Below are 15,361 nucleotides of genomic sequence, written 5' to 3' on the forward strand. Positions count from 1 at the left end.
TGAAAAATGGTATTCATTACCCTTTGGTAGGTCGCGCCAGCGTTTTTCAACCCAAATGGCATGACCACCCACTCGTACGTCCCCAAGGCACCGGGACATCGAAAAGCTGTTTTCGACACGTCCTCTTCTGCTATGAAGATTTGGTTGTAGCCTGAGTAACCATCCAACAAGCTTAAGTATTCATGACCAGCAGCTGAATCCACCATCATCTCAGCAATAGGCATGTGATACTCGTCTTTTGGAGTGGCAGCGTTAAGATCTCGGAAATCTATGCAAACTCTCATATTTCCATTCTTCTTGATTACTGGAACCACGTTGGCTAACCAGTCCACATATCGAGCTGTTCTGATAAATTTACACCTGAGGAGTCTTTCGATTTCTTCCTTGATTTTCACCAACACATCTGGATGGAACCTCCTGGGCAGTTGCTTGACTGGTTTCTTGTTTTCTTTGATGGGTAACTTCAATTCCACCACTTCTCGGCTGAGGCCAGGCATTTCATCGTAATCCCAAGCGAAACAGTCTTTGAATTCCTTGAGTAATTTCACCATCCTGTCTTTTAGCTCCGGGTCAATGAGAGCACTAATATACGTTGGCCTCTTTTCTAAGCCATCACCCAGGTCTACTTCTTCTAAAGGGTCTTGCGCTTCCATTTTCTTGGACAATTCGACCACTGGCTTCTCGAAGCCTAATGGGCCGTCATCATAGATGCAATCTAGCCTCAGATTGCATAGGTCCTCGAATCCGCATCCCTCGGCACTCTGCTTGTTTACTTCTATGCACGTATCATCCTTATCTGTTGTTGTCTCCTCCTGAGGTGTCAATTCGACAGGCAGGATTGAGACATTAGCTTCGTCTATAGCCATTTCTTTGGCCATCTTCTCGGCCTCCAAGGCCGTTCTTATTTTGTTTTCGGCTGCGTAAGCCGAAATTCGAGCCATGCTCGAATTAATCATCTTTATCATTGGCTTGCCACCCATCAGTGGCATCTTTCTCTTCATCACTGTGCCATCCACTCATGGCATCAGGTTTACATGCTTCATTGAGGTTTAGGCCCCGGATGGGGTCCAACGTTACTGAGTACTCTGAGTAGGGATTGAAGTACTGGCTAGCCACTGTGTCTAAAGGAGCAATTGTGGCTAAACTCTTCTCGAAATTCTTCTTACCAACGTAGCTTGTTTCTGCTAAATAGTAGCTTTGATCTGCTTGTACATTTTCGACAACTCCATCAGCTTTCCAAATGGATATACGTTGGTGTAAGGTCGAAGGCACTGCCCCCACGCCATGAATCCATTCTCTTCCCAGCAGCAAATTGTAATTGGCCTTTGAAGGGACCACAATGAACAATGTGGAACGGGCTACTGTTCCTACGGTTATGTTCAACATGATTGCCCCTAGGGAAGAACCTGTCTTTCCTTCATAATCGGAAAGCACCATGTCATGTGAGATTAGATCCGCTTCAGTTTTACCTAACTTCTTGAGCATAAATCCGGGCATGAGGTTAATTGCAGCTCCCCCGTCGACAAGGACTTTGTTAACACCCTTCTCCTCGACTCTGGCCCAAACAAATAGCGGTTTCAAATGGCTCTTCATTTGCTCGGTTGGCCTTTGGAAGATAGCTCTTTCATCTTCGACGGATCCTCTCTGCATCACATAATAACACAAAGGATTGTCATCTGGTTCGTCGTCGACATAGTAGTCTTCCTCACTTTCAGTGACCTCTGAGATTCTATCGAATTCTGCAGGTAGGATGGACACGATGCAGATGATGTTGAGCTCTTCTCCCTCACTGTCGTCGAAATCTTCGAGCATGTCTTCATCCTCATCCTCGACGACATTCTTCCCTTTTTCCTTAGCTGGATTTGGTGGTATGGTTGTTCCCTGTTTGATGGCGTGATCCAGCTGGTTGATAATCGACGCCACACTAGGTTCATTGCGAGAGTTATCTTCTGGCTTTATGTCCCATAGTGAACGGAACTTGCCACCTCTTTCCCTCTCAGCTTTCCTTTTCCTCAAAAAACGCCTGAACTGAGTCCTGGTCATCTGTTCAGGGGCATAGTAGTTCTCAGAGCCATAGGAGTAGCTTCGTGACACACGGGAATTGTTGATGTAAGAGGATCCCTGGCCTAAGTCGATTTTCTGCCACTTAGGGTATGGTTTTGGCCTTGGAGGCGTTGGCCTGAACCATTGGTTTCTTGGCAATCCAGCATTGGGGAGGTAAGTTTTGTCTTTACTGCTTGTTTTTTGGCCTTTATGGCCATCGAGTTCCTGGTCTCTTTCGACCCACTCCTCGTGAGGGTACTTCAGTCTCCTGGATACAGGAGCCTTCCTCTGATAATGCCTTTTCATTTCTGAATCTTGATAGGCCTTGGCTGCGGATTTGTCGAAAACAGCGCTGCATCGAGGGCACAACATAACCTCTCTCTCACCGTCTTTGCTGCGGGATAGAAACTCGACAAGGGTTTCTCCAGCCTTGGGGTAAACCTCTTCCAAGTTCACTTCTTTCACGACGTCTGGTTCTTCGACAGCCGTGTTTTCCTCCTTTGCCTCCTCGAGTGTCAGGCCCAGATTCAGCTTCTCGGAAATGTCAACCATGCCAATGTAGAAAGGTTCCACGTAGTTGGCTTCAGCTACCTACAGTGGGTCGGAGTCAATCTTCATTTGACTTTTGGCTTTTTCGTCATACTTGAGCCTTCCTGAGTCCAATGCCCCCTGCACGAGGTCCCTGAAACGAACACATTGTGAGGTCCAATGGCCAAAAAAGTTATGATATTTGCAATATTTCTTCCCTTTCCTTTGTTCAGGAGAGGGAGGTTTTTGGTCTTTGGGGACCACAAGCAAACCATCAGATACAAGTATATCATAGATTGCATCACATTTGGCCACATCAAAAGTATAAGTTTTTACAGCAGGAATCGTGTTCTTGGGGTTTTCCTCCCCAAGTTTGTTTTCACGTGGTTTCAATGCTTTACACACATAAGGATCCCCTGGCTGAAGTTCAGCCAGATTGACATCATTTAAATCGACGTCCGCAGGGACTTCTCGATAGACACATGGACTCTGACCTACTGAATCCGCATCTATGTACGCTACCTTCTCCTTCTTTGGCCACTTAGTAGTCTTGGCCCTTTCCTCTGACTTTTCGGCCTTTAACAATTCGATGTGCCTCACTCTATCTGCGAGCAAAGACATATCTCGAATATACTGAGTGTCGATCTTCTTTCTAATAGAATACTCTAGACCACCAGCGGCTAAGACAACTAGCTCGTGTTCAGGAACATGGGTGAAGCATCGAGATTTAAGCATCCTAAACCTGTTTAGGTAATCATCAATAGACTCTGCTGGCTTTCTTTTGACACTAGCCAGGTCCTTCAAACTTACTTTGCACTCTCCCCTAAAGAACTGTTCATGGAAAATTCTTTCCAACTGGGCCCATGTATGGACTGACCTAGGAGCGAGGGTGGTGAACCAGGTAAAGACATTTTTGGTTAAAGAACTCGGGAAGTACTTCATTTTTAAATTTTCATTTATGGCTAGGTCTCCTGCTTCGATTTGGTACCTGGCTATGTGTTCTACCGTGGACTCTCCTGAATCCCCTGAGAACTTAGTGAATTTGGGGACCTTCCAGCCTCGAGGAAGTTCTGATTCGAGAACCTCCTCTGTAAAGGCCGACACAAAATGGGGTCTATTCGCGAAACCCATGTTGAAACCATGTTGGTTCAACAATTGCTCCACCACGGCAGCAACATTTTGTTGCCCCCCAGCGTTCTGGTGTCGAATTCTTTCTAGCACACCATCAGCGTGTTCTTCCCTGTTTACCATATATACATTTTGCAATGGCGGCTGCACTGCCTCGTACAAAGGGTTTGCCCTCATCTCTTGGTGTTGCGGCACCTGATAGCGCACAGGGGCAGGGACATGGTTAGGCAACGGGATTTGGTTGATCCCTGGCGCCGATTGGATCTCGACTGGTGCCCCCAGGGCTGTCGCCAAACGATCCATCTGTCGTGCCAAATGCTGATTATTGGCATTATTATTTTGGAGCACAGGGTTGATTAGCTCACCTATCTGTCGAGATAACATGTTAACCATCTCATGGTTACTATCATCTACTTGCTGCCTAATGGCTTGAAGTGAACCAGTGTTCATACCTGTAGATAAATAAATTTGTGAACTAGATCCAGGAATAGAAGGGCTAACTCGACTCCCCAAATTTAGCATTGTTCCATTTGCCCCAAAAGGGGGTATACCGAATGGAGGAACATTTTCAGGGAACGTCGAATACGTGCCTTGTATGCCTTGCATCATAGACGTAGGCATACCATAAGGCATGTTTTCCCTCGTAACTGTTGGAACAATTTGTGCCTGTACTGATGTAGATACAGGCATTTCTGCAACTGCAGAAATTGCTACATTCTGGGTTGACATAGTGGTGCCATGCCCCATTCCAGTAGACACTTCTTCATTATTATTACCACTACTTCCCCCGGGACTACCCTGATTGCCCACGTTAGACCCTTGAGGGGAGGTTCTTCCTCGGTTGCTTGCCATACTCAAAGTCTTACCACTTCTCAGGTGCATATAAATCACAATCCAGGCAAGTAGCAAATACCAAATAGCATGCAGCAAACAAAACACACAAAACGCTTCTGTAAAACTTAGTTTTCACAAAAACGGTCCCACTGGGTGTGCCAATTTGTTTACACGGATTTTTGGTAAACAAATATCCTCTTAGTTCGACTAAAGGAAGTTTAGATTTCAGGGTCCTTTTGAGAAAACGTTTTGCCAAAGTGTAGTGTGTGGACGGATGTGTTTTCGACAACAATAAACAACTTCAAACGAAACTGGATTTTATTGAATATGAGTCGATTACAAAATAGTTAAGCAAACCAAGATAACATGAAAGCAAATTTCGACAAAACAAGCTACACATAAGAACTGGGAATTAACAAACTGCAATGCAAGGAAATTAAAGCGTTGGTTCTGCAACATACTCCTCCATCATCACGTTCTGCTCTCGAAGTCTCATTGATGCGGACGTTTAGAGCTTTTAGTGAATTTTCAGAGTTTTTTAGTTGGGAACCCTCTTTCTGAATTGGATTCTCCTATTTATAGAGTTTCGTGTTCTGCGTGTTAGTGGGTCTGGTTTCTCCCACGATCTGATGCTTGCTCCGGAAGTTCTGCGCATGGTGGTGGAGATCGTGTGCTTCAACTGCTCCAACCGTTTCCTGGCCATGTTTTCGACCATCGTGGGGGGAATTTGACTTGGTCAGTGTGGCACGTGTTACATGTGCCTGTGTTTAGCAGTAATTGTTGTTGTCGAGTTTTGCCGCCCCATTAACTTGGTGCAACTTCCTCTTCCTTTCTATAGTCAGAATTCGACTTCCTCGAGAGTTTTGGGCTGAATGCGTTTTTCTTTCTTGGGCCAAAATATTGGGCCAACACAGTGGCACTAATGAATGCAAAAGTGTAACAAGTAAATATTGCTGAATATTAAAGTAGTGATCTTCTCTTAGCCAATTATTCCCCTTATTGAACCAACCAACATCCTTCAATTTAGAGAAAGATGTTACTTGAGCTTGTATCGCTCAAGTGGGGGCAGTCTAGCATGAGTATCTGCTATAAAGCTACTATAGAAGCTTTTGTATTCAAAAGACTTGTACAAAGGAGGACTATCATCATCAACAAGTGCTTTTGCTGGCTCAATTTGGCAATTCTCAGAGGGATGGATGAAACTAGTGACTGTTGTTCGTGCACCTCTTTTGTTTGTCACCACTCTGTGATCACCGCTCGTTAACTTCCCGTTGCTGATAATCTACAATCAAATCAATGAATTAGTCTGTTTGATTTACTGTTAGAAAATATGAAAGAATTTTTTTTGAGTTTAGACCTGCAAAGTGTGGCCTATATTAACCACTAATGCATTGGAAAGAGGTTCAAGCTCAAACCAATGTCCATCCTTCAAGACTTGCAACCCATTCTTGTCACCTTGGTAAAGGATAGTTATGAGGTTCACATCACTGTGTTTAGGCAAGCCCAAAGTTAAACTTGGGTCTGGACAAGGTGGGTAATGGCTTATACCCAACAACTGAAAACTGCTAAGTTCATTGTTAAAATATCCTGAATCAAGCCCAAGTCCTGCACAAATCATATCCAAAAGCTGCAAACTGAGCTTCCTCACTTTCACTGAATAGCTCCCTATCACATCCCTACAAAGCAACCAATTAATCTCTAGAATTACTTTCACCAAAATCAAGTTCTTCACACATAAAAGGTTCTGCACATCTGTTCTACTATGATATCAAATTCAGATTATGAGTTAATTAAAATGATGTGATTTGTGTTTGCATCAACATGAGTTGAACATGTGTGTTTGTATCAACGTTACCATAACTGATTTTGGATAGATTTGAGTGAATGTTTGTTTAAAGTTTGTCTAAATGCCAACGTAATTTCACGTATTTCAAGATGTCAACGAAGAAGCTAGAATTTGTCAATTTGAGTTTAACGTGAATCAGAGAAGTAAAATTTTACCATGTTGAGTTCAACAGAAATTCAACACACACTGAATCAAGTATGATTGCGTATGGTAAACACGAGTTAAAATGATGTGATTTATGTTTGAATACATTTATGAAAAAAAAAGTGGTTTTTGCAGGATAATGTTATGAAATTCAGTTGTAAAATCTCATAATTAATTATGTTTAGCACATAAGCAAGTATTTGTTGTGACAAGTGAATCCAAATCCTGACCTCTCAAATCAATTTTAATGGTACTCCCAAACATAATTTCAAGTGGTTAAAATTGATTTTAAGAGAGTACAATTAATTCTATAGAATTATTCTTGCTTTCCAATTAAACTTTATGGAATTGTTGCATGGTCAAGTACATACCGATATTGAGTTGGCTTATGAGGCCAATTTTGGATGTATTCATGTAAAGGATAACAAGGAAGCCTTAGAGCATCTCTCCAGTAGTGCACATCCTCATTATCATAGTCAATGCTTGTATATAATCTACAACTTTGTTTGGGGTCCTCTGAGTATAAACTCGCCTTCTCCTCTATAGGCAGCTCAAAGAATTCCCTGGCTACTTGCATCACATCATCCAGTAACTTTAAAGGAATGCCATGATTAACCACCTGCAATTTTTATTTATTTTTATTCAACTCATGAGTGCTGGGTCTCCATTAGAAGACTTTGTTTCATCTTATCTTATAACATAAACGCTTATACAAGTGTTCGTGAGAGCTTATGTAAATAGCTTATGGTCTATTGATAAGCTGTTTTGAAAAAGCGCTTATGCAACAAACACTTATTTATTGCCATAAGCCTTAGTAAAATTGTTTGCCCAAATGAACAATTGATCAATTATCTAACAAAAGCTAAATGCATGCTAACTGAATAGGAAAAGAATAACTAACACTTTAGTTAGTTGACTTTCAATCAATCTTATTCAATAGGGATTGGGGAAGTATAAGATGGAACATGAAAGAATCCAAATTCTTGGCTAGCCTTTATAATTTGTTGAGTTAGGCTTGAATTGTTAGAATCCAATTCACCTCCAAGATCAATTACTGGTAACATGTTGCTGACAGAAGCTTTTTTCTCAGGTCTGCTTTCTGGTGGCAGTATGTAAGATTGTGGAACATATTGCAAGTTGTTGCATCTGCTAGAGAGGAGCTTCTCCATTATGTGTCAATTATAAGTGCCAGAAACTGATTATATCTGAACTGACCCCAAAATAGTCCTGCTGTATATAAGCATAATCCAAACTTGGAGATATGTATTTTAAAGTTTAGTCAATGCACAAATGACTTGCACAGTTCAGAAGAAAATAGTTATGCAAGACAAATACATCTTTTTCTTTTTGTCCAATACGTAGATAGCAATGTTCAATACATATAGTAAATGAAAGACGCAAATCAGCACTCAACATTATTGGTCTAATGTATTGTGATTAAAGATTTATTTCTGTCACTTCCCACTACGTGTTGAATCTTATAATAACAATAATTATTATTGAATATACGGAACCACCAAATTATTCCCGACCACCAATCAACAAACACGAATTCTGACCGTCTACAAAGTATCTAACGAGAAAAACGTTTTCTAGCAATTTGGAAGTGCTGCGATCACCTCCACAAGCCGGTAAACCTTTTTCTTCACTCTTCCATATTTAATCCGGTCTATCTATAAGGATTGTTGTTATAATTATAACACCCAATTCCACTTGTGAGGGATGGCAATGAGTCTCGGACCCATAGGGTACCCGCAAAAAATACTCACTTTGGATAGGGTAAAAACTCGCTAGATAAGTATGGGGTTGGGTATGAGTAATTACCCGTAAAAAGTATTGGATATGAGTGCGGGTATGAGAACTAAAGTACCCAACCCGCCACATACCCGCACACACATATTATTATTATTATTATTATTATTATTATTATTATTATTATTTAGTATTATATGAACAAATTAACTTAAGCTATAGCTTTCAAACTTTAGGACTATATTATAAATCCAAAATTAAAAATTAAGTTATATCTTTCTTGCTTATTCGTTCTAAAAAAAATATATTCTTAGTTGAATGATTTTATTTGTTACGTAGATAATCTTTTGTATTTATATTAGTGTTTTTTATTTAAAAAGTTAGTTGTATTTTTTTTTCTATTAACAAAAATAGTGAAAAATATATTTTGGTTAGCTAAATTACGGGTAATGGGCACGGGAACGGGCATATAGGTACCCAGAAGGTACGGGGACGGACATTCAAGTTGCTACCCACGCAGGTATGGGGACGGGTACGGGTAATTTTTAAAACGCGGGTATGAGAATGAGTACTATAGTACCCTACCCAAACCCTACCCATTGCCATACTTGTGATGTCTTATCTTTTTGTTTTTAATGAAGAATGTTGTGTTCACACCTTTTTATCTTCCACCTTTTAGATAGATATAGAAATAAAAGAGAAAAAGAAATGAGTGATATGATAGGTGATATGATAAAAATAGAGGAGAGAGATAAAAAAAACAAAGTAAAAATGATATGTAAGAGAAACAAAAGTGTGAACATGTCAAAATTCTTTCCTTACATACTTTGTGGTTATGTGAGCAAACATACTATGTTTTGTATCTCACTTACTTTGAAGTGATAGTGTTGCTCATTTCTTTATCTTCCATCTTTAGTGGAGTTAAGTGACATTTAGCCACCATTTGTGACATATATCTTTTGGTTTTTTTATGCTTAGGAAAATTAACAAAAAAAAAATCAAGGGAAACAACAAGAGAATCCTTCAGCAGGAAGGTCTCGAATTCAACAGAAGGCGTATAAAAATCACAAGGCTAGATGTAGGTTAGTGAGTCCCATCTTAGCAAGTCAATCCGCAACATCATTCCCCTCCCGGTTAATCCAAGAAAAGCTAACACTCCAACTCATGTCTAGCATGTATCTAATGTCATGAAGAATCCGGTCCTCCACATGGAATCTCAGATCCTCACCATCCTCATGTACTAAAGCTAGCTTCAGCACACTCTACCTCAAATATCACGTGACTGAAATTGCAACTCTACGCAATGCAAAGACCCTGACGCAACGCCAAAGCTTCTGCTAGGAATGGGTTACCCCTACTCGCGTACTCATGAAGCCCACCAAGCAAACCACCACCTCCCATACAGTTTTCTCGCTCCCGAAAACTGCCATCCGTGTTCAGCATCACAAAACTCGTTGGCAGTGGTGTCCAACGTAGGTCAATCTGGAGTTTGAAGATCTACATTCAGATTTGGACCAGTACAAAAAGGACCAGTGTTTGTGAGTATGTTAATAATCCCCTTGGAACAATTTTGGTGGCAATCCTAGCATATTTGATTTTTGGGGAGCAACTCCACATGGGCAGGTAAGTAATATTGTTCAATTCAAGTATGTTCCATGTTTCTGCAGTTGTGAATCATGTTTGGCTTTGTCAGACTACTGGGAGGAGTCATTGTTATCATTGGTCTATACTTGCTAATATGGGGAGCAGAAAGTAATGGAGATTACAAGTCACAACAAGCTTCCCTAACACATGCTGAGATGAAAGAATGTCGCTCACAGATAAAGACTTAAACTAAGCAATGGGTTGGCATGAAAGAACCAATCACAACTTCACATCACATAATAGATGTTGAAATCTGCATCACATGGTGGACCTTACAATGGCAGAAGTAATTGCAGAAAAAAACTTCGTTCAACAATAAACAACTGCTTTTCTTGATATCAAAAGTATGGTGATGGCGAATCCAATTTTCATATCAATTAGTCAGATTGTCATGCAAGTCATGCATGACATTTTCGGAAGAAGAAATCATTGCTAATTCGTCCTAAATAAATGAAAAAGGCAGTCTTTCCCCCGATCCATTTCCTGGTCAATCTGTTTTGTGATATACACACATTTACAAAAACAAAAAACTGAGTTGATCTACCAATTATGGCTCTATCATAAATATGCCCCATAAGAAAAGCGCAAAAAGGGGACAATATTCCTCATGGCTCCATTGGATCTTGCAACAAATATGTCTTCCTTGGTCATTTAGCTTCTTCAAGTGATGCCCTCAGAGTATCAGCATTCAACATTTTGTTTATGCTACAAAAAGGAAATAATAGCATCAAAACAGAGGAAATGAAATATGAAGTGTTGAAATTGTATAATTCAGGATATAGCATATGTTTAGAACAAAGAAACATACCACATTAGCAAATCCCCACTAGAGGCCAACTTTTCAGAAATCCATTCAGGTACTAATTCTAGCAACAAACTCAGCTGTTCTTCAACCTCACCTATGAAATCAAACCAGAAATATTTAGTATTCAGAAATTTATAAACAATCAATCCTTTTAGAATAAAATAGTGCCTTACTTCTGTCAACAATATCACAATTGCCTGAGATTATCTTGCTTATAAGCTCCTCTTTTGTCATAACAGAACGCTTTATTGAATGAAATAACATCTGAATTATGGTAAAGAGCTTAGGGAGGCTGGCTATAGTTTTTTGCCGTCTCCTTGCTTGTGAGATAGCTGGATCTCTTTCCTCCATTGCTATTCTTTCCTTTTCCCTAATCTGCAAAAGACGCAGTTAATCTTGATGCAAAAAATGGAAGCCTACATAGAGAGAAACTAACTAGTGAAAATAAAGATGCAGACCATCAGCAATACTTGATAGGATACATAAAAAAAAACAATTGTTTGTGTATTAGCAAGTACATTCATATTTGTCTATTTAGTCCAATTTCAATATTTGAGAAAATTTCAACAGTAAAATAATTCTTCCTGCGACGTATTCGCTATCAAACCAATGCAATGACTACAATACTTTTAGCACTGCAGTGATGTTTTAGCATTTAAGCTAATCCACCCTATATATATATTTAAAATCACAGAATCTGTTATCCCCAAATTAAATTAAGATATATCACTAACTAGGTTCTTTGTAGCATTGCAAGAGAAAGGGCATACCGACTGGATAAGATCCTCCGAGAGAATATCAAAAACATCATCATCAATTTCACTTTTCACTGGAGTGTCAAATTTCAATGACCTTGATCGAGGCGGACGCCTAACTAACTTGCTTGGTGAACTGGTAGAGTGATCATCAGGGCTCATATAGTTTCTTCTAGGCGGAGGCAATGCAGGTGTGGCAGTCATCAACCTCAATGGAGTAGACACACTTTTAGCTGGAGTTGACATGGCATCAATGCTTTTGAGAGACCCATCTTTGTTTTCTGTATACTCAATGGTTTTGCTTGGAGTGGCAAATGGAGCACTGAATGGTGTGACATGAACTTCTGGACATTTGTCACTACTGGCTGCTTCTGAAGCCAACTCAGCTGGTAGTATTTTAGGATACGATTCAGTCCCCTCAATAGGGGGATTTTTCTTGAGGCTGGACTCTGAAACTGGCAAAGACAAGATTTGGAATGAATCTGATGGAGATTGCTTCTGTACACTGCCTGCTCCATTGTCCTTAGATTTCATAGAAAAACGCCTTCTAAAAGACTGAGACATGTGAGAGGCTACTACTGGTTGTTGGTTAAGTGCTTCAATTGATGTCTTGACAGGTACTGATGCAGGATCTGTGTTATCTGCAATGTCATTATTCTGCATGCTTGCTGACAATGATCCTGGAGGATGAGCTACACATGCACCTGATGATGTCCCTGTAGAAATTGATGAGGGAGTTTTCAATTTGTCCAAAACATGTTCTTTCTTCGGGTGATTGAATGGCTCAGGCAGTGCCTCCTCTGGAATTTCATCGCCCTATACGCAGAAGCATTATTTAGAAAAATATAATGCAATGATTCAAAAGAGTAACTATTGTGATTGCAATAGTAATGACAACTCATCAAAATAAATGGGATTTGTAAGAAAATTATTATCAATTATTGGGCTACTACAGACAAGACAAACATTTCTTCTGGCATCATGAACCAAGTGACAGTCACATGCATGACATTGTGACCAGATTTAGGCATGAAAGCTCATTAACAAAAGAAAATACCAATAGCAACTATAATGCAATCTTCACATGAACAAGGTCAAATAAGATAGGAAACTGCACATCAATCATTCTGTACCACAACAACCACAATCTGACTGCTCTTTTCACCAAACCAGGTTTACACACATAATATAATAAATGTCCACACCAAGCATTGTATGCAATATCTATCTTGTCCCGAAATCATAGTACCAAGCTAGATTATCACTAAGCATTGTATATAAAATCAATCTTGTTCCACATTCATAGTACAAACCTAGATTATCACTAAGTAATACTTCACAGAGACCAACAATCAACTAAAATCTGAGTCATTAGCAAAGTGAAGTAGCCATAAACAACCCTTCACAATAAATCTAATATTAAGCAATACAAAATTGGAGTTCAAGTGTACTACCTCAGGATGAGATTTACAAAAATCCCTGAGACGATCGCGAAACATCCTCCTCAGCGACACATTCCCAGATTGAGGGAGTCCCTTTGCAGCAGACTCTACTGCAGCAGGGTCAATAGTAACATGAAGATCTGGTTTCATACAACTGGTACGCTCATCCAACACTAGTATCTTCTCAATAACCACCGCTTCCGGCAAGATAAATTTCAACTGAGCCAAATGAGCATGTGTAAACCTCCTAAAAAAAATTCACAAAATCCACAATCAGAAAAACCCAACGCCTTATATGAACACAAAACAAGATCTGAGCATGCAAAAACAGAAAAATCATACCTATCAGTCAAACATTCAATCTTCTGGCTTACATTCGTAAACGATGGCGTCGAACCTTTCAAACGCAGCAACCGAATCGAACTATCCAAGCTATCGAAGAATCTGCAGAAAATTTCATATCTGCAAAAAAAAACCCCAGTACCAAAAATTCAGAAAAAAAAATACCGAAAACCTAGAAATCGAAGTGTCTGAATTCTGATACATACTTCTCCGGAATCTTGAAGGGTTCATCAGCGACAATATGGGGTTTACGCGGCGAAGGCAGAACGATCTGTCTTCTGGCGGTTTTGGCCTGCGACGGCGCCGTTTCAGTGCGCGGCTTCCGATCCTGAAGGCCCACGGCGACCTTCCTGATGTCGGCGATAGAGAGCGCGACGCCGCGGTTGCGGACACGCGTCGGCGGCTTCTCTGGTGTCTCCGGCCATTGAGATTTGGGGCTTTGAAGATGGGGCTTCTCCGATCTGCTGCTTCTGCGTGATGGAGTGGATGATGATGAGGTTTCTGAGGGTTTTCCCATTGGCGAATGTGAGTGCAGAGAGTGAAGATTTGGACTTGCAGAGAGAAATTGGGGGTGGATTGTTTTATACTAGGGTTTTTTGCGCGGGAAATTGGCGGTGCTGGGTGATGACACGTTGGTTCCCGCGATTGCTTCCCCCTAGGTGCGAAGCCACAGTAATTTTGTGATTATTTTTGCTTTTACAATTTAGGAGATTCTATGATTTCAGTCTTCTAATTTAATAATTTCGTAATTTTGGTAACTTATTTAAAAAAAAATATTAATTGTCATAATAAGCATTATGTGATAATTTTAATTTTTTAAAGTTTTTAATTGTGCAAATAAAGTTCATATTGATTCTTCAAATTAGTTATTTATTTGTCAATTAATCATGTTTATTTGTGTGATGAGCGTGATGATAATATTATCACAAAATCATCACAAAAATCCGATTTTTATTATTTGAGATTGTTCTTATGTTGAACAATTTTTTTTTGAAATATGTTGAACAATTGTGGTTCTATTATTTTTTTTTTTTATGAAAGAGTGTTTATGTTAATCTAATAAATAAGTGTTATTCCAATCTAATAAAATAAGTGTTATTCCAATCAACAAAGTAGTAACCTCAGAAAAAAATTGTTAAATATTGGAAGAACAGTGAGTGAAAAGCACTTTGTACAAATAAAATAAAAACTTAAATAAGCTCTAATTTTTTTTTTTGAAAGAATAATCACTAAACTTGATAATTACTATAGTGACTAAAATTATCAAAATTGTAAAGACCAAAATGATTAGAATATTATATGTGCAATGGAGTTTTTTTTGACAATATTTCAAACTGAATTATTTATTCTACTGAGTTGGGTTGTTTGGGCTTCTTGGATCGGAGCCCACTTGACTTTTATTTTAGCCCAAGAGAATGGAGGTCCATCACCAACAAAAAGGGTATTTGGAGCTGGATATTCCTTTTAAGTCGTGCGATATAAAGGCAAAAAGCTGAAAACTTGTGGGACAGGTAAACTAATAGCGACTTACACACCACGCACCTTGGCAACCGGAAATGTATCACAAATTCTTCATAAAATAACTAGTCACTACTCATTACTATATAACTAACATATTATGTATACGCATCATGCATGTATAATAAACTTAGCAATTGTGCTGCTAATTTTATAGCTAAAACTTGGTTTCTCTTCACCAAATTGTATTCGGTTGGATGAGACCTATGTTACTGGCTTCAGTTTTGTCTTATGACTCTTTGCTTTGTTTTGCTCCTAAATCAATTGATATATTTTAATTTTAAAAAAAAAGAAGAAACTAGCACACATGGACTTTTAGCCACTTCACTTAGGTTACAAAGAATGATGAAAAATAAAAGGAAAATTGTCTTGATGAGTTTTATCATCCATACTTGTCGCTCATTTCTGTTTTGAATCATTATTTATTTAAAATTTATCTTTTAAATAATATTTTGATCAAAAATAGTTAGTTTTTATGTAAATCAAACAAGATCCCCAAATAGATTAAGCAGATATTAATCATATTATATATCATTTAACTTAAAAAATCTAGCCAAAACAAAAAATTAGTAAAAATTAA

The 15,361-nt window shown here is 39.2% G+C and overlaps 1 protein-coding gene and 1 pseudogene across 1 annotated transcript; both read right to left on the reverse strand.

Annotated features, from left to right (window-relative positions):
• Positions 1-4,833: 4,833 nt before the first annotated feature.
• On the reverse strand, positions 4,834-7,851 carry LOC130720767 (flavanone 3-dioxygenase 2-like; annotated as a pseudogene).
• A 2,376-nt stretch (positions 7,852-10,227) lies between these two features.
• LOC130720763 (CDT1-like protein b) lies at positions 10,228-13,832 on the reverse strand. The gene is made up of 7 exons (XM_057571459.1): positions 13,470-13,832; positions 13,264-13,383; positions 12,934-13,168; positions 11,495-12,295; positions 10,898-11,099; positions 10,728-10,818; positions 10,228-10,624 (listed from the first exon to the last, which is right to left on the reverse strand). The coding sequence occupies exons 1-7, from the start codon at positions 13,778-13,780 to the stop codon at positions 10,567-10,569; spliced, it is 1,818 nt and encodes a 605-aa protein (XP_057427442.1). The 5' UTR covers positions 13,781-13,832; the 3' UTR covers positions 10,228-10,566.
• Between the last annotated feature and the right edge of the window lie 1,529 nt (positions 13,833-15,361).

This window comes from Lotus japonicus, chromosome 5, assembly GCF_012489685.1.
Source record: "Lotus japonicus ecotype B-129 chromosome 5, LjGifu_v1.2".
Lineage (NCBI taxonomy): Eukaryota > Viridiplantae > Streptophyta > Magnoliopsida > Fabales > Fabaceae > Lotus > Lotus japonicus.

Excerpts from the sequence above, each read along its gene's own strand:
- LOC130720763 (XM_057571459.1), bottom strand. The coding sequence starts at position 13,780 with ATGGGAAAACCCTCAGAAACCTCATCATCATCCACTCCATCACGCAGA. Across the intron at positions 10,819-10,897 it reads TTGTGATATTGTTGACAGAA|GTGAGGTTGAAGAACAGCTG; the intron begins GTAAGGCACTAT and ends TTGATTTCATAG. Across the intron at positions 10,625-10,727 it reads AGTGGGGATTTGCTAATGTG|CATAAACAAAATGTTGAATG; the intron begins GTATGTTTCTTT and ends TCCTTTTTGTAG.